The following is a 26,246-nucleotide window of genomic DNA, read 5'->3' on the forward strand; positions in this document are numbered from 1 at the left end:
GTAATCCATTCTCTCAGAGTGAGGGTCTGAAGTTTGGGAAAAGGGCTTGTCCCAGTGCAATGTGTGGCTGAGCCTAGAAGAGCCTCAAGACCCATGTGAGCCCAATTAATGCAAAAGAAGTAACCTTGGGATTCTGAGCATGGAGCCACAGGTGGCCTATGTAGATATCTGAAGCAGCCAATAAATGGCTCTCTCACTGCAGCAGGGGACAGAGACACATGAGAGAGTACCCTTAGAACAGTGTGTGTGAACAGTGTGTGACCAGAGAAGGAACTCAGTAAAGGATCAGGGGAGGAAAACAGGAAGAAAACATACAGACCCAATCAACCAAAGCAATGCCTGCTAAGGACAAAGCCGGGCACTCAACCTGTCAGATTGTGCACAGACCCTTTTAGACTGAATAAGTCGGGGTGGAATAGTCCTCAAGAAATCTACAGGATCTTCTCCTGAAATAAAACTTTGGAATCCCAAAAGATTTTAGAAGTGAGAGGGAAATGACTGTATTTGTAACTCAAGCCTGTGACATGATTATAACAGTAACATACATGAACTTTAAAACAGAGCATCATATGAAACATAAATTCTTCTAAATTGCTCATTATCTCTTAGGTTTATTATGTGTTGATTTAAACATCCATGCAATACGTATTTATCAAACACCTATTATGTACCAGACTCCGTGCATACTACATTGAGGAATGCACTGCCTAGCCCCCAAGGATTTCAGTTTAATAGGCAAGAACAATAAACTGCAACACAACTTGGTAAGTGCTATCATTGAGAAATTAACAAAGCATCATAGAAGGCCAGATTAATATTATAAGTGGTTTTATTTCCTATTTCTCAGACCACTAATCAATCTCCCTTCTTTTCTGCTTTGCCCATAGTCAGGGAAGCCACAGAAGGAAGGAAGGCCAAGTAGGATGCTCAGCATGTCAAATGGTCAAGTCAGATGAAGGCTGATGATGTCACTGGATTTGGTACTTAGAAGATTATTGGTGAATCCCCCAAAAAACATTTTTTTAAAATACTGCAACCTTTGCATTTAAGTGAGTTAGGACTCAAAAGGGAAGTGACTTTTGGTAGAATTTAATAAAGAAATTTGCTAATCTTTTAAAGTATTATGCAAATGGTAGTAATTATTATCCCACCTCTGGATCTCTGTCACCTTCCCTCTCCATTCAGAGCAAAGAGAATAACCTACCCTCTGCTGTTGGAAACCTCCTTTGTTTCCCAGGACAAAGGACGAAATGGTCTTCCTCCACTCAGAGGCTCTCACTCCCCTTCCTGTGCAGCCTTGGCCCCCTCCTCCCTAATTTATGTGTTTTGCGTTAGTGAAGAAGGTTCTGTCTATAGAGGTAAGGCACTGGGAAAGCTCATCCTTGAAAAAGACAAAGAGAACTTTTCTTTAATTCATTCCGTAACCCCTCCTCTATGTCAGCCAACCTCTCTAGACTGTACGCCTCTCAAGGGCTTCCTAGGTTCAATATGGTACTTGTGTACTGAAGATGAGGAAGAGAGAAAATGATTTGCAATTCTCCCAGTTCTGCACCTACAAAGAGGTCTTCCTTCAGCTCCTCTTCATTTTTTTCTACCTTTTTTTCCAGGAAGGTAGGATAGAAACTTAAAAATGCAAATCGGGCTTCAGGAACTTAGCACTTTACAAGCAGCTGCTATTAAAAAAGAAGTCACTTGATGGCTATGTTCACCCCTCTAAATTTACCTGGTTGTAATGGCAGCTGCCCATCCAATTTCCCTTTAAGAATTCACAAACATGTGTGGCAATAATTGTAGGTCTACTGGCAGCTGATCTGTTTTTACAAAGTGAAGGAGTTGCCATCTAAAACCTATAAACTGTCACAGTCTGTCATCATTGGAAAGATGTGGCCATTATTTAAATTAGACTGCGAATGATTTTTTTCCTCTGTGATGGCTTTTCAGATGGTGATATGTCATAAGCAGCCACAATAAACTGGCGTTAGGCATTCTCAACCCATTAGTCCTATTCATAATTTGGTGCTTTCAGGAAAGCATACAGATGATATAAAAAAAGATTTCGTCTCTGTTTATGCCTGCCAGGAAAAAAATCCAAGGAAATGTTTTTGACATAACTACCTGAATAGAAGCTGGGCATTATGGCTGCTGTGGAGAGAAAAAAATAAACGAGTGTCACACTGCAGGCTATGATATATCCTTGGTGAGAAGCCTCTCTTTGAATCAGGGCCAAAAGTAATCTCTCACATTTGTTTAGTATTCAAGAGTTCATAAAGCCTTAAAGAGACATAATTTCATTTAATTTTCACAATAATATTATGCAATGGCAGAGCATGTAGACTCGTCATCATTCTCATTTTACATATGAGGAAACTGAGGCTTAGGAAATTTTTAGTGACTCACTCAAGATTACAACAATCAGTAAATGATAGAACAAGCTAAACCCAGTGCTTGCACCTTCAGAGCTCCCGCCTACCAAACCTCGCAGTTGAGTCTTTTCTCGCTTTAACCTCTGTTTTGCATAATGAATTCATTTTCAAGTGGTTCAAAAAGATGAGCAGTCAAGTTCAAGAGGCAGAATCTTAGTGCAGTAGTTCCCACACTTCTCAAGCTGCACGTTAGAATGACTGGGGAAGCTTTTTTTTTAAAGATTGGCACCTGAACTAACAAATGTTGCCAATCTTGTTGGGGTTTTTTTTCCTGCTTTTTCTCCCCAAATCCCCCCAGTACGTACTTGTATATTTTAGTTGTGGGTCCTTCTAGTTGTGGCATGTGGGATGACTCCACAGGATGGCCTGATGAGTGGTGCCATGTCTGCGCCCAGGATCTGAACCGGCGCTCCGAAGCGGAGCGAGAGAACTTAACCACTCAGCCACGGGGCCCGCCACTAGGGGAGCGTTTAAAAATCCCGATTCCCAAGCCACATCCCAGCCCAAATAAATCAAAATATCTGGGAGTGGGATCAGGTGTCAGTATTTTTTTTAACTCCCAAGAGATCCCAATGTGAGGCTGAGTGCACTGTTTCCAAACTCACTGGGCTTTAGAATCTCCTGAGAAGCTTGTCAAACAACAGATAGTCAGGGGGCCAGCCTGGTGGCGCAGCAGTTAAGTTCGCAGGGTCCGCTTCGGTGGCCAGGGTGCCTGGCCAGGATCCCGAGTTCGGACCCACACACCGTTTGGCAAGGCATGCTGTGGCAGGTGTCCCACATATAAAAAGTAGAGGAAGATGGGCATGGATGTTAGCTCAGGGACAGTCTTCCTCAGCAAAAAGAGGAGGATTGGTGGCAGATGTTAGCTCAGGGCTAATCTTCCTCAAAAAAAAAAAAAAAAACACAAAAACAAAACAGTCCACCCGGCCCTGGAAGATGTGACTCATTAGACAGAGGTGGAACTTGAGTACCTGAATTTTTTACAAAGCTCCTTCAGTGTTTTTGATGCACAAAAAGTCTGAGAACCAATGCTTTAGAGATTAAGAAGCTCAAATTTTGAGTTAGAAGGAACTGCATTTGACAGCTCTGCCATTTACCAACTGTGTGACTCTGGACAAGTTGGTGAACCTCTCAAAGCTTCAGTTTCCTCATTTATAAAAAGGAGATAATAGTAGTGCTCATCTTTTAGAGTTATCTTGATGATTAAACGATATAATGCAGTGATTGTCAAAGTGTTGTCTCTGGACCAGCAGCATCAGCATCACCCAGGATGTTGTCAGAAAGACAAAAATTATCAGCCCCACCCACACCTATTGAATCTGAACCTCTGAGAGTGGGGCCTAGCAGTATTTAACAAGAAGCCCCTCAGTGACTGTAATGCATGCTAAAGTTTGCTCACTGATGTAATGCTTATAAAGTGGCTAGCCCAGTGCCTGCTACACAGGAAGTGCTCAACAAATGTTAGATATTATGTTGTTATTATCAACATTATTGTCATCATCCACATTTGTGTGAAAAGTTTTTAAAGTGCGGTAAAATAACCTCCAAAATAACAGCTGGAAATGAAATTACAGCCAGCCAGGAAGAGCAGGCTCAAGGTCAAGATTACTACTACAATTATCAGCACAAATGGTCTTTGTCCTCATGAACTATTCAACATTCCTGGTGAATTGCGATCATCTGACCATATCATTTCTCTCTTCAAAAACCCATCAATAGTTTTAATTGCCCATAGTACAGAGTCTAAAATCTGGCTTTCCCTTCCTCACCAAGCTGATGTGTATAGCTTTCTCCCTTCCCGTCTATGTTCCTGACTTTTTTTCAGATTTTTGAAGACGTCATGCTCCTGTCTACCACCCGATTCCTGGTCATTGCTATACTAAGCATCAATATATCTCTGGGAAAGAAAAGGATGCAAAATAAATCAGAAATTAGTCCATTAGTCAAAATAGACCTACTGAGTTCTTACCATGTGCCTACGAAATCCCCAGTAAAGTGCTGGGGCTATGTGAGTACAAAAAAAGAAAACCACAAAAAACAGACCTTATCCCTAATTTAATAGAGTCTAATGGGGGAAAAGAACAGGTATTAAACAAATGTTCACAAATAATTAAATTGCTACATATGTGTAAACTTCTACAAAAGAGAAGTGCAATATGTTAAGGGAGACTGTACTGGGAGACATGACATGGTCTGTAGGGGCAGCAGATACTGGTGGGCTCAGGGAATGACTCCTGAGGAATGATGCTTAACCTGAGATTGAAGGTATGTAGAAGCTAGACAAGAGGAAGGAACATAGGCTGGGGATGTTGCAATCATCCAAAGTAGAAGGAATAACAAGGTCCAGAGATGGAAAGAACATGGTGCAAAGATGGTTTGGCCAGAACAAGTCAGAGTTGATGAACATCTGTCCACTCTAGCTTCTATTATCAACATTAGAATGAAGGGTGATGACCTATCCCAATACTAGTTTTACTCTCTGTGTTTGTCTGAGAACCCAAGAAACTATTGTTAGGTCATATCACCGAAACCGTGGGAAACTAACAAGTGAATCAGCCATGAACAGAAATCCAAAGTCCCTGGAGTATTTTGGATTCCATTTGGATTCCGGATCTCATCAAAAATTAGGCAGAATGAATGGTGAAGAAATGTGATGAAAGAAATATTATTTTTGCCTTAAGGAAAGAAAGATAAAAAGCAATCTTCTATTGGTCTTCTATATTTGAAAGGCTTTTATATATAAGAAGATGATCTGTTTTTCTTCATCTCCGTTGAGAACAGAGGAAGAAGAAATGTGTTTAAACAGCAGTATTAAAAATATAGATTTGATATAAAACAATTTCTTAACAATAAAGAGAATCACGTTTTAGGCATGTCACAAAGGGAGACTTAAATAGTTTCCCTGAAGGCATTTATAAATAAGCTAGATTTTCCTATATTGGAGATATTTTACCTGAAAGCAGAATGGTGAACTACATAATTTCTTCAGGCAGCTTGCTGGCCTATGAAGTCCATCCCAAAGAAGGCAAAGATCAATGAAATAAATTGAAACCATAGTGTCATCTAGTGGAAAGCTCAGTAATAACACTCAATATACCAATCTATGATTGAATATTAAATCTCTATATACTTTAAATATTAAAACTAATTAATTTTTATAAAAGCTAAATGCAAACCTGTTTCAAGATTACATTTTCCCATTTACCCCTCAGCCACATATGCTTAAGGGAAAAACAAGCCCAAAATTATCAGGCCAGCTGATAACTAACGAAACCCTCCAGAGGGAACTGGCAGATTATAAGTACTTCGATAGTCACAGTTTAAAGACTAAACCCAATAGAATTGGAATATTTTAATTAAGTTCTTAACAACCAGACTCCTAATGCATGTCTTGGGTTTCCCAGATTTGAAGCCAAGTACAAATTTCTGTTGCTGAGATAAAGGGTGATTGCTGATAAGTAGTCACCTGAAAGCTAAAATGACTCACAGGCCCTTTGGCCGCCCTCCTACTAGTCTCTTCTACGTGATCTCTCGCAGACACAGGCTTTCGGGAAACACCCCACTGTTTCAGGTGGTCTTCCTCACCATAGATCCAAAACTCCAGCTTTGTTGTTAGTTAGAAAAAACTTAGGTTCACAAGCTGCTATAGACTGAATGGTTATGTCTCTCCAAAATCGTACACTGAAACCTAATCCCCAGTGTAACAGTATCAGGAGGTGGGGCCTTTTGGAGGTGATGAGGTCATTTTATGAACGGGATTAGTGTCTTATAAAAAGAGACCCCGGAGAGCTCCCTTCCCCCTACCACCATGTGAGGACACAGCACAAGACCCCCCACCCCCCTCTGTGAACCAGAAAGTGGGATCTCCTCAGACATTGAATCTACCAGCGCCTTGATCTTGGACTTCCAGCCTCCAGAACTGTGAGAAATAAATTTCTGTTGTTTATAAGCCACCCAGTCTATGGTATTTTTGTTATGGCCGACCAAATGGACTAAGACATAAAGCAGTGCCTCATGCCACTAAAACTTGCATGGGACATACAGGGTTCTTGTCAGAACTGAATGACGTAACATAGATGACCTCCATGTAGAAACCATAGGTGCCAGCTATCAATGGACTGCTTCTGAGACCCAAATCTTCCCTTTATTCTTTGCTCTTTGATAACAAAACTGGATCCTACATTTCTCCTTTGCAGAGCTTGCATGATGATAAAATTTGAACTTTGTCAGTGGGGCTACCAGAGGGATGCCAGAGGAGGAAGGGGTTTTGCCTCCTGGTTCCGTGGTACCCCTCTGGGTAGGCTCCTGCAGCCAGTGCAAGTGCTGCAGCGCCCAATTTGTACAGAGCAGGCAGCTTCCCCAGGGCCATGCTCCTGCAGCACTAGTCGGCCAGCAGGACATAGTTTTGTTACCTCCTACAAACATAGATTCTTTACCTGACACACAAGATAGGCCTGATAAAAACTGAAATGACAGGCTTATGGCAAGGAAAGTGTTTTTATTTTGGATGACATCAGCTGGGAGACGAGAGTGAGCCCTCAAATTTGTCTTGTTTCATCTCATCTCCCCAAAAGAGGGGAAGCGAGGGGTTTTAAAGGCTTGTGAGGAATGTGGTTGCTTGTAGAGAGTGGGAGGGAGAGTCAGTGGCCTTGCTGGTCGGAGCTTTCCCACCAGCCTACATTCAGCCTTGGGAGGAGGAGATGATAAGGAATCCAGGTGGCTGTCCTTGACTGTGTCTGTCTCCATGGTGGATAGTGGATTCTGGAGCCAGGGAGCCAGGGAGTAAGCAGGGAAAGAGTGCTTTGGTTTTAACCCCGTATATGCTGTGTTTAATGCAGGGGAACTGATATCAGGGTGGACATCAGTACCTCCCACCCATGGCTTTCCTCCACACTTCCTTAGACAGCTTCTCAGTGCAGTGCCGTTGACCTGGCACCTTCCCATACATGGCTTCCTCTGCACCTCCTTGGGAAGATTTATGGCCTCAGCAAACTTCTCTGCTATCCAGGGAGCCACAGCCACGCCTTCTCCAAGGAAGTCTGGATCTCAGCCCTGGGGTGAGAGGCCCGGGGGTGGGGACAGGCTTTTCCAGATCTGTTTCTTCCTTGCTGCTTTCTCTCAGCCTTTAGTAGCTGCTGCCTGCATCTCTTATTCTTTACAGTTCTTTTTTCTCCTTACTAGTCAATCACCCTCACTCTAATTCCCTAGGACAATTGGTAAAACCTTACATTCGGCAGTCTATTCAAGTTACTCTCTGGTTTGTGTCTCCTGATTGAACCCCAAATTATATGCCATACAGTAAACAGTAGCTCGGGGCAGAGTCAAGTTTTCTGGAGGTTCTAGGTATTTTTGCCACAAGCATCTTTGCAGCAAGCAATTTAGCCACATTTTTGTTGCACAACTAATTGGCCGTAAGGCAGTTCTCCTATAAAAGATAAAATTACTGGTTGATAAAATAATGTGGTTTCATTTGCTTACAAATGGTTTTTTTAACAAAACTTGAAAAATGAATAACAAAATGAAAAAGGCTTGAGTGCAAAAAATGAAAATACAAAATATTTTAATACAAATATTTGAATATTTAAATGTGTGTATCTTCATAGCAATACTGTGCAAAGAACTGATTTTATTTTGTGGATTGTTATCTAAGCACTTTGTCGTCCGTCTTTCATTCATAGCATGATGCTTTTTTCTTGCTTGTTGATTCGCCTCCTCATTCAGCATTTCCCTTTTTTTCCGCTAAAATGTCTTCCTTCGTTAAGAATGGTATCAGTTTCATCCAAATACTAGGATGCATATTTGTAACCAAATGAAATGAAAATCATTTGTAACCAAACGAAACCAAAATTATTAATCAACCAATTATTTTATCTTTTATGGCAAAATTGCCTTTATGCCCATTAGTTGTTCAGGGAAAATATTTGCAGCAAAAATACTTGCAGCAAAGATACCAGACATGTTTGCGGGATCTGAGGTTTATCTAATTTGAGGTCCTCCTTCAAAAGAATTAATATGAAATTATTAATACAAACTTTGGTATAGAATCTTAGAAGGATCTCACACAAATGAGGAACCCCAAAACATTTACCTCACTGTAAATCCACCACCGTGTGGCTGTTGTCTTTATTAGCAGGACAGCGTGTGGAATACATATCTTGTGTCAGATTACACTCTTCCTCAGCGTCATAGTGTTGGAGAAGCAGCATTAGTCACCACAGAGGTACAGTGCTTTGAGGAATAGCTTATCAAGGAATGCCAAAGCCTGGCTAATAGTCTCTGTCCTCGGGCCTTACACATGTCCTCCCCCCATCCCAGTCCCCACACACGTCTCCCTGTTGATCGTCTTCTGAGTCTTCAAAGTTCAGTTAAAATGCCCCATGGCTCTCCTGCCTGCCCTCCTGGGCACAACTAATGCTTTCCCTACTTATGTTCAAATAAAGCTTCAAACACATCATATTATGGAACCCACCAAACTGAAGTAAAGATCTGTATCTGCATCTCTCTCCCAGAGTACAGTGTACACATTAGATATACAGTATGGGATGAATTGAATTAAACAATGCAAATTTCAGATATGTCTGAGATTAACCGATGTTCTTCAAATCACTTTGTGTGTGGTTGATTATTCCTCCTTTTCAAAGTTCTGACAAGGAAATTATTAATACCAAATGAAGTACTATTCCCCAATTTGAGTTCTATAGACATTAATCCTAGATTGCATAATGCATGTGTTTAGTTCCCCCAAATCAAAAAAGGTGATGCAACTCTGAGTTGAAGAGAACCTGGGAATCAGAGAACCAAACACATCTACAAAATGTTTTGAAATAACTTTCATTTAAATGATGTTAACACAGAAGTTACAGCCACCTCAAGTCATTTTCCAACTTTTAGTCTCCCAAGAAAAAGGAAGCTCATTTCCTAAATAGTCTAGATCATTCTCTCAAGGGCAAATGGCCCAAAATTTGCTAATGATACCGCTTAATCACTTTATCAGACACCAGTGCTCCAAAATGTTGAGATTTCCACCATCTGCTCACCAAGTCAATATAGTACAACGCTAAGCTTGGATCTAATCTCAGAAATCCCTCATTCTAATCTGTTAGTCCTTCCTTTCTCCACGTTGTTTCTCAAATTAAAGCAAAACTTCTCTTCTGTCATACACTTTGCACATCTCCAGAAATGCCTCAATAGATTCAGATTCAGTCAGGTCACACAGCTGTCTTTCAGTCACACACAAACATCTGGAACCATGACAGATAAACCTGATTTATAGTCCATGTTTGGATGTACTCAGAATGTTTCCACAATTCCATTTCTCCTTCATAAGCCTGTTAGAACAAAATACTGTAGACCTGGCTCCTTCCTGCAGTGATCATCTTTTCTAGTCAGAGCCAGAGTGTAAGGCTAGAGAAAGAGACGAGAAGCAGAGCTGGAGAACATTAAGACATTTCCTCTTCTTTACTTCCCCTAAACCCCGTGATGGGACCACCATATGGACTTTTGGGTGGAGATGGCACTTGGGGGATACAGAGTCTTATCCAGGGACTTCCTTAGCCTTTAATAGAACTCCATTAGAAAGGAAATTGATATTTCCCTAATTTATTGGGCCCAGGCTCCAAGGAAAAAATAATTTATAAGCACTATGAGTTGGTTTAGATATGGGAATCCAGTAAGAAGTCAACAGGAGTCTACAGTCACTTTCTGGCTTTATTGAGGGCTCTCTTTATCATAACTTTTGAACATTAAAGATCATCAGAGACCAGAAGAATTCTTGTCAGACTTTGCTCTCTTCTCTCTTCTCTCCTTCTTCATCCCCTACACTTCTGACCCCTTTTATCTTTAAACATTCTTTCCTTTCTGACTCATTCCTAAATTGCTTATCTCAGTAAAACCAACATGAGAAACATTCTTAACTTGAACCAACGCAAAAGAAACCACACCGCAAGACTTTGTGAGACTCAGAGATGATGCAATACAGATAAACCCAGGAATATTTTGCTGACCCAAGGAAGTCCACAGCAGCATGGCAAAGTCATTGAAAGGACAAATTCTGCAGTTAGAATATGCAGCATTTGAGCCCCAGCTTCATCACTTAATAATTGTGTAATTTTATTTTTCCTATTTGTAAAATTAAGATAAAAGTGTACTTCATGTCACAGAAATATTGCAAAAATTAAATGAGATAATGAATGTGAAAATGCATTAATATAGTAAGTTATCCATAGTGATAGTTACTATTGTTAGTTATTATTGTTGTTGTTATTGTGTCAGAAGCCTTTCTTTCACTATCCCAACTTTCATATCATGTAGAACTGATGAATTTATGCCATTTTCAAGAAGCCAGATTGGCAAAACAGAAAGCTTTGTAGGGAAATGTTCTTGGTTAATCTCACCTAGGATCTTTTTCTTATTTTCATATGTAATTCTTCATAACGTAATTGTCCGTTGATCAGATCATCCTTCTGTGTCTTCTCATAGTTGTTCAGTGGCTGTCTACTACAAGGGCCAACTGTCAACAGTAGTGGCAGGGGCAGCCCTTTCAGAGATGGGACTAACTAGAAACACAGATATTTTACAGCTTCATTTGATAAAGCTGCATTAACAACTCATGACTCTCTTTTTTTTCTGTGGTTTAATGTCAGGAAAAGAGTATATTTTCTTACGTGTGTGTGAGTGTGGCTGTTAATGCTAATTATTTGAGATCAGCACAGTGGGTGGCGAGGGCGTTGGGGATTGGAATAAGAAGGAGTCCAGGGTGAAAAACACAGCTTCATAATTTGAAGCTGATTTAGGTACAAACAATAAACACTTCCCTTATCCTACTTTCATTGTCTCTTACTTTTGTGCCCTCTTAATATGCTTATGGTCAGTTTATAGATGATTTAATTCTAACCAAAACCCATACAACCTTTTATATGTCTTTTCTGCCTATGACATGAACAAGTAAACCAGTTGACTGTCAAGTGTTCTATTATGCCACTGGTTGAATGGCAGGTAAGGTAAGAATTGTGTCAAACTTCCTGAGAATGTCAGGTATGCTGACTTGGCCCTTTGAACAGTGTGCTATTATATTCTTTAATCTGAATGAAGGGAGGATCTCTCCAATTACCCATGAGCCAATAGTAAAGTTAGCTAACAGACAGATAAAAAATCAATACTAGGCAACAGAACCAACCAAACTAAAATAATCTTCTTCTTCCTTCCCCTGGGGCTTGTGGAGGGAAGGATTCTTGCTTACTGGATGATGATGGAAAAAACTAAAAGAAGCAGAGAGGCTAAAGTGATCTCAAAATAGAGAACTGGACAGCTTCTCAGGATGACTGTTGGGGAAAGTTTTGATACATAGCCAAGAGTGAATGACTCCAGCTGTGGCAGAATTAAAGGAGAGAGTCAAGCAAATTTCAGAAGTGGAGCTGTGGTTTTTAAATTGGATCTTTTTTCTTGAAGTGTCTTTTACTTTGGCTGTAGAATTTGAAAGCTACAGGAAGGTGAGACTGGACTATAGGGCTTGGCTAATTTTTAGGTTATACTGCCCAAAGTAGAAAATTATCACCATTTCAACAGAAGTTTGATTCTGTATATATTAAGTAAACTGTATCATTTTCCCATGGTACATATATTCTCTAGTGTTTTCAAGGAAGCATTGAACTATATTAAAAATTACTTTTCAGATGTTGTCGTATGATCTGGGGTCCAAAACACATCTACAATGCATGGAACATAGGAATTCTGTAAAAAAGAAATATATTTAAAATACATTGCTTGCCTAGAGAATCTACAGACATGTTTAATTCATGATTTACTAGGAGATGTAGCCTAAGCAGTATTTTAATGAATAATGAAAGAAAATCAAAACACAATATAAGCTTTTAAGGCACAGATTTTAGGAAATGGAAAACAGTTGGTTATCTTATCCTCCTTTTTCCAGTAAATAGTTGAATGATACAAGTAGCATGATTTTACCTGAAGAATGTATGAAACTATACAAATATGGAAAATTTTAGTAGATTTGGTTCATTTTAGTAGCCATTTAAACATTATGCTTCTCAGATTTTAGAGATTTCTAATGACATGAATACATCATAATATTAATAATATCAGATACAGAATTGTATTTACGACTACATCTATGTTATAATGCACGGAAATGATGATGAAGGAAATATATCAACATATTAATGATTATTTGTAGGTGGTAGAAGTGATGTAAATTTTATGAAAATTTTCAGAGTTTTCTAAGTAATTCCCTACACCAACTTTTAGATTTAGAAAAAATAATAATGAAAGTCACATTTTTAAATGAGAAACATTATAGTTAAATGCTGTGCACTAGAAGACACTGGTCAATTTAAGCCTGAAATTCTCTTAGGGTCACACAGACATGGACGAATGACTATTTAAATTCCATTCATGTAATTAAAAGCCTTTACTGATCTCATGAGGTTGGGTTAGGTGGTCTCCCTATTTGCTTTAATAATATTACCTCATTACATGTAGCATGATACATATCCCACTATATTGTATTGTTTCTTCTCATCTATCTTCTCTGTTAGACTGTGTTCTTAGCACTTAGCATACTGGCTGTTATACAGTGGTTTTTAATAAACGTCTGTTGAGTGAATAAAAAAATGAATCCTGCAATTTACCTCACTATTGGATGTATATGCTATTTATGATTTTCTATAAAAATAAAAGCAAGCATTTTCCCACTGATGAGGGAAAGACAGATACAGTCAATATCAAAACTGAAGAGAAGGGAAATGACTTATTCATCTATTTTTTTTTAACTAAGCCTAACCATATAGTTTCAATTTGACTTGTCCTACTTAGTGAAAAAAAAGTGGCTGGTGAAAAATATTTACTTGGCTCATTAGTTGTATGATATTTTTTAAAAAACAAAAGCCAGCTATGAGATGAAGATGGATTATGATAGTTAGACTGAAAAACAAAACTAGAATTCTCTTTGCACATTCCTTACTTAATTTATCTGGAACTTTGGGAAATCAATTACCACAGAAATCATACACACAGCTGAATGGAGCCTTAGAGGTCAAGTTTAAGTCCATCATTTTACAGATAAGAAAACAGCTCTAATGAGTCTGGTCATTGGCCTCAGGTCAACAGGGAGTAGGTAGAGGAGTCAGAACTCAGCCTGGTCCACAAGATGACAAACCCATGCTCTTAACACTGGGCAATATGGCCTCCTTGCCCATTTGGTACCCCTTCTGAGGAGCCACGGCAGGTTAAAGGTTTTGGGAAGCCCCACCGTGAAGAATTCCGTGTAATGTTGCTCAATCTATTGTTTCCCAAACTTCTTTGGCCATAGAACCTGTTTACCTTTTAGCAGCTATATACATTCTCCAGGAGTAAATTTTGGGGAATTCTGAGATAGTCCTGCTACAGAGCCAGGGAACCAGATCTCACAGATGCTATCAGCAAATTCATGTGGTTATCAATCCAAAAATGCAATGGGTGAATCCAGTTTTTCTATGTAGCTTTCCATGTACACAAATAAGCTGGGGCTTGTGACAACCCAGCTCAATAAAATGCCTACAAAAGCATGAGAGTTTGCACCTGCTATCTAACTGTGCCTGTCACAGTGAACACTGTTAACCTGCACAGCGAAACAGCACACAGCATCCCCTCAAACAGTCCTTTAAACAGAGGATGGGTACCATCACCCAGGAAGTGATGTTTTGTTTGTGACAGGGACTCTGTCTTGAAGGCAAAGCACTCTGCTCTTAATAACTCTTTTGCCCACTTTCTCCAGGCTCAGGAAGAGCAGAGAAACAGAAAAATACAATTGTAAGCAAGTATATTTTCTAAATGTGCACTTGTATTACGTTTTGCAATCCTTTCATAGAAATAGCATGTAAAATGTATTCTTTGATTCTTTGAATATCTGGGACAGTTTATCCAAGGGCATCCATGGTTCATAATAAGCTTAGCTTCAGGAGAAATGGGAAGAAAATCAAGCATATTAACTCACTCAGGTCACTGGTCCATTCCTTTCTGCCTTGTTCTCTGACTTTAAATATAAGAACTACTGAAGTACTAATGAATGCTCTAATTACATAAGCTTTAACAGACTTATTAACAGTGAACTGTGATTTCTCCCTATAAGTACCCAATTTCTGACAGAAAGGCTAAATTGGGGAGCAGAGAGAAGTCAAACAGAGTAATCGGTTTTGTTTTTCTTTTTTTTAAAGATTGGCACCTGAGCTAACAACTGTTGCCAATCTTCTTTTTTTTTTTCTTTCTGCTTTTTCTCCCCAAATCCCCGCAGTACATAGCTATATATTTCAGTTGTGGATCCTTCTAGTTGTGGCACATGGGACGCCACCTCAGTGTGGCCTGATGAGTGGCGCCATGTCGGCACCCAGGATCCGAACCAGCGAAACCCTGGGCCGCCACAGCGGAGCTTGCGAGCTTAACCACTTGGCCACAGGGCCTGCCCCCCAGAGTAATTGTTGACTAGACAAAATAGAGCATAAATGTGTAAGGAAAATTGAATGTGCCCACGTTAGTGAAAGTCAACCTAGAAAATGCCCTCATTTGATTTTGTAAAGTCCCCAGAGACACTCCTAAACATTGAGCATAAGATGAGTATTTAACCAAAATGATTATTTCTGAATAATACCTTGTTCTACTGAAAATAACATTTGTGAATTTGCAAATTACTCAGTTTGAGAAGGAAAACAATATCAGACCACATAAGAATTTTACCTTACAAAAGAAAACTTGAATATTAACAACATTTGACTATCTCTTAGAAAAAATACTCTTTCCTGTGTTTGCAAAAGCAGAAGTATTATTAAGAAAAGCAATTTGCCCAACGTCAGATCTGTGTGTTCTAGTGTTCTTTCCATATAATCTAAAAAGTCGCCCAAAATCTGTCATTTACCCTAGTGAATTTGCTCTAGTTTGGGGCCTTGAAGACAGCAATTTGATTTCATCAGCACGCAAACCACAGACTCATTTCTCAAGGTTGGACTCACAAAAACCAAGCTCCTGAGACTGAATGTTTAAAGTCAGAATCCCAAAGAGATATTTGTACACCCATGTTCACAGCTCGTTATTTGCAATAGCCCAAAGATAGAAGCACCCCAGGTGTCTATACACAGATGAATAGATGAACAAAAGGTGGTATATATGTAGAATACAGTATTATTCAGCTTTAAAAAGGAAGGAACCTCCTATATACGCTGTAACACGGGTGATCCTTGAAAACATTATGCTAAGTAAAATAAGCCAGTTACAAAAAGACAAATGCTGTATGATTCCACTTACATGAAGTAGTCGAGTAGTCAAATTCATACAGACTGCAAGTAGAATGGTAGTTGCTAGTGGCTGGGAGGAGTGGGGAATGGGGAGTTATTGTTTACTAAGTACAAATTTTCAGTTTTGCAAGATGAAAAGAGTTCTGTGGATAGATGGTGGTGATGGTTGCACAAAATGAATATTCTTAATGCCACTGAACTGTACACTTAAACATAATTAAGATGGTAAGTTTTATGCTATGTGTGTTTTACCCCAATTTAAAAAAATCAGAATCCCTGTTTTTAATTTATATAGGAAAACGGAACTGTTGCAGGAACTTGAATATATGCATTTTTATGAGTAGCCTAGGGTCTATGACAGGGAGAAAGCTAAAGAAAAAATGGAAGGCTGCTTTGAGGGCATACATTCCAACAAGAGGAGTACAAAGAATTGGATGTTTGGGGTCTCTGTCCAACACAGATGACACGTCAATCTCACAATGGGGACAGACTTGTCTGAAGGGCCAGGACATTTGGATTACGGAGGCCAGGAGTCCCTGTATCCACCTTACCAATGAGTCCAGCCTTGCCAAGGGTCTTGGCTAAGGTCCCCCCGACTGGACCTGCCAAAACCTGCCTGATGTTCTTTCTTCTATCTTTCCAAGACTAATCAATCCTCTTCTGATTAACCTAATCTTTCTTTAGCCAGGCAAATATATTCAATCATATCACAGTTGGAGCGTTTAGACCCAGGTGCTATTCTGTCTAAAGTGATCTCACAGATGAGAGCAAAGCTTGTTGATTTCATGTTAAAATAACATGCTGTTATTTTCTCTTTTTCCTTCTTATTTTATCTCATATGTAATTTCTATTTTCTTTCTCTGGTTCCCTTTTCCCTAGGTGCATTTTGTCTGAGATCTCTCAGTAAATCCCATAAACATTTCATATCATAATTGGTGGCTCCTAAGAATAGAGTCAGGGTTGACCCTCCTAGATGTCAACAATATAAAGCAGGAAAAAAAGTTTGAACTAAATCTTGGATAACTATCATACAGGTAAGAGGTATACATGTCAATACCTGGCCATTCCAGTGAAGTAGCCCCTAAAACCTCACAAATCTGGGAAATATGAGATTTGGTTGTGTCTCAGAAGCAAAGTTTAGTTTAAGGTAGGTATTTCAATGTGGAGCTTGATTAAGACTGGGGAAAGATCATATAGTAGTTGAAGATGGGAGGAAAGAGCAAGGTGAGGTGAAGGGTTCAAAGAGTCTCAGGGTATAAACAGTCTATTGAAATGTTTTGGGTCTTCTGGGAAGTTTCTGTAATGAACAATAAATTAATTTGTCTAGGTAACAGTCTCCCAGGATAGTAAATTATGCCAAGGAAGACAACGGAATAGTAAAATCATGTTAATGTAGACCCTAAGCTATGTCGGATCCATCATCTCAGTTCTCAGTACGATATGTATATGTATACTATTTAATATGTAATATATTTTATCAACTGCTATATTACACAGGTCCGGGGAGCACCATCCACATTATAGTCTTGTAAATGATGTTCTTGAATTGCGCAATGCAATAGCCCTTTTATATTCAGTGTGTGTTGTAACACATTTAGAGTGTAATATAATGTATACAAGTTATATATAGCACATAGCATATAGCATATATTTATGATAAAAGGTAAAGCACTAGAGTCCTTTCACAATTTACAAAGTGTCACTATATACGTTCTGATTTTCTTCATAAAAACTGTGAATTTTTCAGGTAAGAACTGACTCAAAGAAGTTAAGAGAGACATTTTTGCGGTCCCAACATCTAATAATGTACCTGATCCATACTAGGCCATCAAGAAACATAAAATGCTAAATAAAATTACACCTGCCTCTCAATTTACCTGAAGTTCATTAACATGTTTTTTATAACAGGGTAATGATGAAGTTAGCTTTTTTTAAAAAAAAACATGCATAACCTGGGGCCGCCCCCGTGGCGGAGTGGTCGAGTTCATGTGCTCTGCTTTGGCGGCCCAGGGTTTCCCCGGTTCGGATCCTGGGCACGGATGTGGTACCGCTCATTAGGCCATGCTGAGGCAGCGTCCCACATAGCACAACCAGAGGCACTCACAATTAGAATCTACAGCTGTGTGCTGGGGGGCTTTGGGGAGAAGAATAAAAACAAAAGATTGGCAACAGTTGTTGGCTCAGGTGCCAATCTTTTAAAAAAAAAAAAGCACACTCTCATGTGGGAGTCCTGAGGTGTCTGTGAAGTTCAGCAGTACCCCCCAATGGCAATGCTATGACAGGACTCCGTGGGCTGTAGTCGCAGTGGTCAGGTCGTCCCAGACCTAAGGGCGACCTGAAGGAGTGAGCCCGATGGGGCGCAGGAAGAAAGGAGCACTCCCAGACCCTCTGGAGATGGAGCAGCCTGTGCTAAGCAAAACGATGGCTGGTTTAGGAAACGAGATGGAGCTTACCCATTTGACTAGAGCAGAAGACAAATGAGACCACAGGCAAGACACCAAGCTGGACAGGTTATCAGGGACATGCTCATGAAAGGCCAAATGTGTCATACTAAATAAAGGTTGAATGATCCTGGGAGGAAAGAAGAGACTTTGAAGAGTTTTAAGCTGAGGGTAAACTTGAAATTTATGTTTTAGGAAGGTCCCTCTGCCTGAGGCGAGGAGCAGTCCGGGTAAGAGATGATAACACATATCTGGGTAGGCTCCCTTTGGAATGCCCTCTCATGCCACACTCACCTTGAAGTAGGGCTTGTGCCAAAGCATATCTGGTTCCATAATGTGGAACAGCAAGAAACTGACATGATATTGAATGTCACGGGTAGGTAGAGAGAGAATAGGCTATAAGAGCAACGAGCATTTCACTCCAAAAATCCCCACTCCACCTCTCTTCTACTGCTTTTTTCCTTTGCTTCCAGTTGATTCCCAATCCTAGATCCTTCCTCTGTCTTTGACTGAGACATTCAACTCCACCTTCTGCTTGCATTTCTCACTCAGCAAACAAAAACCAAGTAGCTCAATATCTGTGACTTAGGGGTTTTCCCCAAGAAATGGGGAATGGTCTCAGTTTAACCCACCAGAGCAAGGAAATGAACTAAGGTGGCTGCAGTAGTGATGAGAGGAAATGGGCAAATATTTTGCAGGTGAAATTAGCAGGTTTCAGAGACTAACTATGTCAGAGAGAGAGAAGTCTAGGCTGACTTTCCTCCAAGGCCACTGCCCTAGACCAGACTTTTACTTTTTTTGGCCTAGATCTTGATCACATTCACCTAACTGCAGTCTCCCATTCTGTGTTTCTGCCCCAATGTATAAAATGGATTGAAGCAAATCTGATCGTGTCTCTCTCCAGGTGACTGGCCTTTAATGCCTCCCATTTCTTTCCAGGTAGAGTTCAAACTCCTTCAAAGGTCTACTAAGACCTTCATGATAGAGTCCTCATTTTTCAGGAGACTTCTCTACCCCATCCCCTTCCCTCACCATGGGAACACTAACTATACTTCAGGATAAAGGAATGACATGATTTCAGAAATATACCATCCTCTCTCATTCATCTATTGCCTAACACAACCTAGTCAACTTCTACTCAGGTCAACCATCATATCTTCCAAACACTTCTGACACCCACTCCAAGTGCTGTTAGCCCCTCATGTCCTGGTTGAGTGAAACACCTGTTGCATCACTTTGCATACTTGTTGTAGTATAAAGTCTCCTGTTTTCTAATTATCCCCTTGCCACAAGACCACATGCTCATCAAGGACAAGAACTTTATCTTCTCCACCTTTGAATACTCAGCATCTAGCTTGGCTTACAAAAACTATTTGTTGACTGAATAAATAAAAGTGGTGGAACCAAGATTCAGATCTAAAAGTTCCCACCCTGAATCCAGTGCTTTTCTCAATATATCACAGCTAATAAGACTGACACATCTATACTTCAGATGACAGATTTCTTACTCTTAATGTAGCAGAGTGAAAAAAATTGGTGAAATGGTGATAAAATGGGAAAGTCAACATGGATATTAAGAGACCACATTACTTAAACCTACACTGATATTCGAAATACTTAACTACTACATGTAGTGCAAAATGTTTAAAAGTTTAGTCCTAAAGTTAACAAGAAGATACCGTATCCTTTTACTGGACTACAAACAAATTTGAGAATATTCTGAGATATATATTTTATGTAAACGCATTCATATCATATGCATCAAGGTGTCCTTAATTCTTTGGGAACTAACCCAATTTAAAAATTTTGTATTTTCTTATCTTCTTTCTCTCCCTTGTTATCTATGAAGCGGCACAGAAAACAAAAGGGGTAGAATGCAAATCTGCCAGCGTGGTTGTCTTTTTCTTTTTATATTCATCAGCAAAAGGATCCATTAGGAAAGAAGTTAGAAACTGGTAACTGACAATGTACTTTCATAAATGTTCCTAAAAATTATATTTGTTGTCTCTGACTCTATTGAAAAGAATTACCAGTGAACCAATTTTAAGTAGCAACCATCCAACCTATGCAGATTTTGTGAAGGACTCTAACCAAGGGCTTTTTCTCTCCTATTACAAACAATAGTAAAACCAATAAGCCAAGGAAACTGTAGCAATGTATTTACTGTAAATGAACTAGACATTACATTGATTGGATGAAGATGTAACAATGCATGAAGCATAACTAGCGGAACATTTTAAAAAATCACAAAAGAAAAAGAAAATTCATTTTCAAAAGAAATATTGTATCCAAGACACCTCAATCTCTGAACACTGTAATACAACTCATAACATTGACTCAACATCCAGAATAAAATTTACTTTAAACTGAACAATTGAAAGGAAAAGTTTCTTTTCCCAACGTGAAGATTCTTTGGCTACCACCTGTGTATCACACACATAAGGTAATTTTCATCACCAGACAGTAACCAGATGATATTTGTCATACTCTTCATAAGAAAAACCTCGCCTACAAATAGAGAAATTTTAGGGAAATCCAAGCAACAAATCAGTTGGTGGCCCCAAGTGAATGGGGTATCTAGAATCAGCATTTTTTTGAACTTAGAAATTACATTAACTTTACTAATAAGACTTTATTTTCTTTTAAGAAACTGTCTGGATTAGAGGGCATGCTGATTTGTAACAAGTCATCACATTTACGCTGAGTAACGGTGTAGAAGGGGGTTTCAATGCTTATCATCTGCTCATCGAGCAGATTAGAGCTATACTCTTCTACTCTATAATACATTATAGCTTGTGTATAACAAACTCCCTTTGAAGAAAATTATCCCAGATAACCCATCTGTGATCACATAAGTACTGCAAAAAGCAGTGATGATAAATATTGTCTGGAAAGGCAAAAATGCTGCATCAACTTTCAGAGGCACTACTGTAAGATCATCTGTGAGATGGAGAACTGCAAATGTACTTTGAAAGTTACTCTTCTTCCATACACCCAGCACGCATGAAAGTCTTCTAATAAGCTATCTGGAGGTTGAGAAAATTGGGAGTCCAAATTCAGAATGATAGGTTGTAGAAGGGCTTGGTGCCACTTTCTCCTTCCCTTCTGATGGATTTCAACAGTTTGTTCTTAAACATTTCACAGATCTCATAAATTTTCACATGGAAGGGGAAGATGATTACGAGTTTATTAGATTCTGTCAATTGGCAAAAAATGAAAACAAAAAACCCCAGCATATCATCTTTAGAAAACCAATCACAATTGCATGTCCTTATCTTTCATTAAAGGTAGAGAGAAATAAGTAAGAGTGCCCACCTTTTGGTGGGAAAATGGCAAATCCATGTCATGGACTTTTTGTTGGCACCCCAAGGGAAGTCTGTTCACAACTGCAGGAGTAATTTAGATTAACAGGTAAAAAGTTGATCTAGACTATTCAGGTCTCACATTAAATTTCTGACACCTAATATTTTTAGTTTGAGTAACAATGCTGGTCTAATTTGCTAAAAATTAGCAACATTCTCTTTCCCCTCGAGCTGGGTGGGTAGACTCCACCACAATGTCTTGCTTTCTCCTTATGCACGTCTAAAGTAACACCTATCCAGACTCAAAATGCATGTAGATACAACATGCTAGTTGGCACAAAGCAGGCAGGGGAGGAACGTCCCCACTTTCCTGAAAAACCCATAGGAGCGTGACTAGCAATTAGTCGTCTTCCTCATATATACAATGTCCGTAGATTTTCAGACAGATACACATAGTTGCACAAATGTTTCCCCTTCCCCACTATTGAGTGAAACATGCTGCTCTTTGGAGAAAAAAATACATTCATTTTTTTCAAGTATATTTCAATATACAAAGATGCTCTAGCTCTGATTCACTACAAAGACAAAATAATTTCACGTGTGTCCAAGGGGAACTCCATTTTAACTTCCCTTTGGTGTGGATTTCATGAAGTTTTGATTTAAAAAACTGCTCTAAATATACATCGACTCCTTGTATTTCAAAGCATGAATCCTTTATGTCCATCTTATATATATGTACATAGTCAACAACAACAAAAACCAGTCTACGTATGTACAATGGCTTAGGACTGGCGTAGGCTAAGAAAAGCAAGGTCCACAGCTAGGACGAGGGCGCAGCACCAGACTCAGGTGGTTCCGTCAGCTCCCGGGTCCAGCGCTGGGCCAGCAGCATGCAGATTCTTCCCTTCCGTAGCATTCTAAGAGCACTTTCTGCTGAGACGGCACTTCTTCAGTTATGGCTTGTTTCCCGTCTTTGCTTTGTTGTTAGGGTTGCAGTTTAGGTCTCCGAGCAGCGATTCGCAATTGGCGAGGGCATCGGCTGGCAGCAGCTTCCGGATCTGCTCCACTGTCTTTTGATAAGCTATTTTCTCTTGTTCCAGGGTCCGGATTAAAGACTTCAATTTGGTCTCTCTGGTCAAAAGATTTTCCATGTTGGATTCCAAGGTCTGGATTTTAGCATGAGCAATCTGTTTTGGGGGGGGGGGGGAAACAAAATCCTTCAAATCAAAAATCTGAAGACTCTGATTCTTCATTGTAGCAACAGCCAGGCCTTACATACATTAACTAATCATATCATATTACTTAATGACATATTATGAGAAGCAAATACTCTGAAACTTTCCTTGAAATGGAGATTTTTAGGTTTCTCAAAAATAAAATTTCGGTACTAACAAAATACATCTCATTTCACTGAATACACCAAAAACACAATATTAAATCATCTTCCCACAGTAGGGGGCGGGGGGTTCCTCACTCCACACACCGGTGTCCCCCTGGAGTGAATGGGATCGGCTGAGGGAGAAACAGGAGATTTCTGACACGCCTGGAGGTGCAAAAAGAGGGGTTTTGCCCTCTGACTGGAAATGCAGGGTTTTCTGAACACATCCTTGGAATCTTATCAGTTTTTATGGGTGTCAGAGATTCCCACAGAACTTGGGAACCCAGACATGATGACAACATTGAACTTTCAACAAAAAAGTTTGTAGCCATTAATAAAAATCATTATAATATAAAGCAAGTCCAAACCCACTTTCCCTAACGAGGAAGTGCTCAATTAACCACCATTGAAACATCCAAGTAGTAAGGGATCAGAACTCATCTCCCTCCAGAAAGTTCACCTTCTAACCTCCCCTCCGTGATCACTCTTAAGCCTGCCCTCAGGGCTTGGATACACAGCACACAATATACAAGTTGCAGATGTGGAATATTAGTTTATACTAAATTGCTTATTGCATTTGTAAGTGTGCATTTATAAATAAATATATAGTATTTTATATTCCCAAGTAATTGTAAATTCCTTGATGGCAGAGATTATGTGTTACATGTTTTCAATCAATTCTCTCAAAAATGTCCTCCTTTTCTTTCCATTTCTGAGAGTTTTACTCTAGACGATTCTCATCATCTCCAATCAGATTTCTGCAAATGACTTCCAGCTGGTCTCCCTACCTTCTCCCGCCCCCTTCTAATCTGGCCTTATCAAGGTTCCCGGATTGATCTTTCTGAAGTATGGCTCAAACATTTTGAGAGACTTCCTTCTCAACAGGGTGAAAGCCATGCTCTTCTGCTTGACACTGAAAGTCATCTGCATCCATCATATTTATCCCACTTCTTCCCAACATACATCCTAAACTGACATCAAGCGCTCTCTGCTGCTCTAACACATCTCCTTATATATACCACCCCCCAACTCCTCACTCCTTTCCTCCATCAACCCTTCAGCGTCCGGCTTCAGCCCCAAATCCCCACAGTTTTCCCAATTTCCCATATTCAACCACTCGTTCCTTGAACTCAACCAAATATGCACGACACCCAATACGTATTCAACTAGATTCCACTTTGAATTGCCATTTAACTATTTCGTGAGTGCACATTTTCTCTCCCAAGTGGTATTTAAATGGACAAGTGCATTTGTAGTCTCTGGAGCACGTGGAGATAGTCTGATACACAGGCCCATAGTCAGCAACAGTTCAATCCATGTCGCAGCTCTATCATTCCTGGGATAGTTCTGTGTATGCAGGAGGCATGCAAGCACTTCTTTGGTCAAATCTTTATCTCTTTACCTGTAATTTTTCTAGGAGGTCCATGTTTTGTCTCTTCAGTTGGTTATTGGCCCTCTCTAGTTTCTCCATAGGCTCGCTATCCTCACAGGTATAGGAAGATTCCTGAAGCTCATCCTGCAGCACGTGATATTCCACCTCGTAAGCATGTAACTGTTTAGAAATATCCATCTCAAAAACCTGCCATGAAAACACCAGGGGTTAATCTGGCCTTCAATATGTATAGCAGATACAGTCTGTGTATGTGGTGTACTTCATCTGGATTTCCAAATACTTATTAATCAGGAAGAGTATGGCATACTAAAAGGAAGAACAACGGATGTGACTGTCAGGATAAGGACAAATAGATTATTTCTACACAATCGAAACATTCTCATGATGAGGCAGAGACACTAGAGTAAGATAATATTCAAGGATATTTTGCAACCAAAATATACATAATCTAATACCTATCTCCCAAAATGTAGTATACCAAACAACATTTTTATTAATTCTTATCTATGTTAGAGATAATCTTTGCTGATTAGTAAGCAGAATTGCATAGAGCATTTCTATACTAATGAGACCAAAAGCACTTCTGATGGTCGGTGGGGCAGAAAGGTCTTATAATAAATATTTCATGCATTTGCTAATCCATGTGAGCCACCTAGGAGTCACTTACATATTCTACCACACAGAGAATCTTCCAAATTGCACATCCTGAGCACTATGCAGACCGTAGGGTTAACTGGGGCTGCCTCCACTCTCCCATTTTGCCACCCAATTGGAAGACAGTTTGTATAGAAGTTAAAAGACAGGTAAACCCTCCTTAGTCTAAACTTAATATGGAAGGTAAGGCAGCAGCTGCCATTTAAACAACAGTGCCTACACTAACGCTGTGGGGAGAAAAGGCACCACAAAAAAATCTGACTAACTTACTTACCCTACTACTATTAGAGATACTCAAATCTCAGAATTTAAGTGGGATTTCTAGACAACCTGGTCATCTCTCTCAAACAAGCATCATTTTTCCTACCGAATGGGTATGGATTCAATGGACTATTACACACTCATTAAAAATGACAGCAATGGATCTATATTCACTGGCATGGAAATATGTCCAATACTCTACATGTATTTTAATACAAAATCAAGTTACACAATAGTATGTATAGGATGATCTCACTTACGTAAAACTGTATACATATTCATATGTGTATATGAGAAAAGAGAGATGTGTAAAAGGAAGTTTAAAGGTTTTAAATCTCAAGGTGTTGAGATTTGTAGTTCCTTTTACTTTCTTCTTGGTGCTTTTCTGCATTATTTGCATTTTTTATAGTGACCATAAATGAAGCTCATCAAGGTCTCCTTTAAAATCAGCAGTTCATTCCATAGTCAATCAACTCTAACTGTTAGAAAATTCTCTCTAAGAATCAAGTCCAAATCTACCTGCCCATAAATTCTATCCATCAATCCTAGTAACAATCTCTAAAGCCAGGCAATTCCTTCATTAACTTTAGAAGATAGGGGACCCTGGGGCTGGCCCCGTGGCCAAGCGGTTAAGGTCACACGCTCCGCTGCAGGCGGCCCAGTGTTTCGTTGGTCCAAATCCTGGGCATGGACATGGCACTGCTCATCAAACCATGCTGAGGCGGCGTCCCACATGCCACAACTAGAAGGACCCACAACGAAGAATATACAACTATGTACCAGGGGGCTTTGGGGAGAAAAAAGAAAAAATAAAATCTTTAAAAAAAAAAAAAGAAGAAGATAGGGGACCTGATGTCAAATCAGAGATCAACTCTCTCAAAAGTACAATCTCTGACTGATTGCCAGTCAAACACATACTTCTGAAGATTTAACAAATAAACAAGCAAATATATAAATAAAAGCTATACCTTTCAGCTTACAGAGCATTTTAAGAAATAAAAAACGTTCACAGATCTTCACAGAATAATCTGCCTGTGATGTAGATCCCACGTAATGGAAAGAAAATTTTATGTGTATTAATATTACTGTAATAAGCATTCATGTTACAGTGTGA

General features: G+C 39.5%; 1 protein-coding gene across 18 annotated transcripts in view; it reads right to left on the reverse strand.

Moving 5' to 3' along the window:
• Positions 1-20,288: 20,288 nt before the first annotated feature.
• The window catches only part of TBC1D4 (TBC1 domain family member 4), a 175,987-nt gene continuing 170,029 nt past the window's right edge, over positions 20,289-26,246 (reverse strand). For all 18 annotated transcript variants that reach the window (XM_070578458.1, XM_070578461.1, XM_070578460.1 and 15 more), the window contains 2 exons: positions 24,227-24,403; positions 20,289-22,633 (listed from right to left, as the gene is read on the reverse strand). In XM_070578458.1, the coding sequence (XP_070434559.1) occupies positions 22,400-22,633; positions 24,227-24,403 (411 nt within the window). In that variant the 3' untranslated portion in view covers positions 20,289-22,399. The remainder of the gene's footprint in view (positions 22,634-24,226; positions 24,404-26,246) is intronic.

Source organism: Equus przewalskii, chromosome 16 (genome assembly GCF_037783145.1).
Source record: "Equus przewalskii isolate Varuska chromosome 16, EquPr2, whole genome shotgun sequence".
Taxonomy (NCBI): domain Eukaryota; kingdom Metazoa; phylum Chordata; class Mammalia; order Perissodactyla; family Equidae; genus Equus; species Equus przewalskii.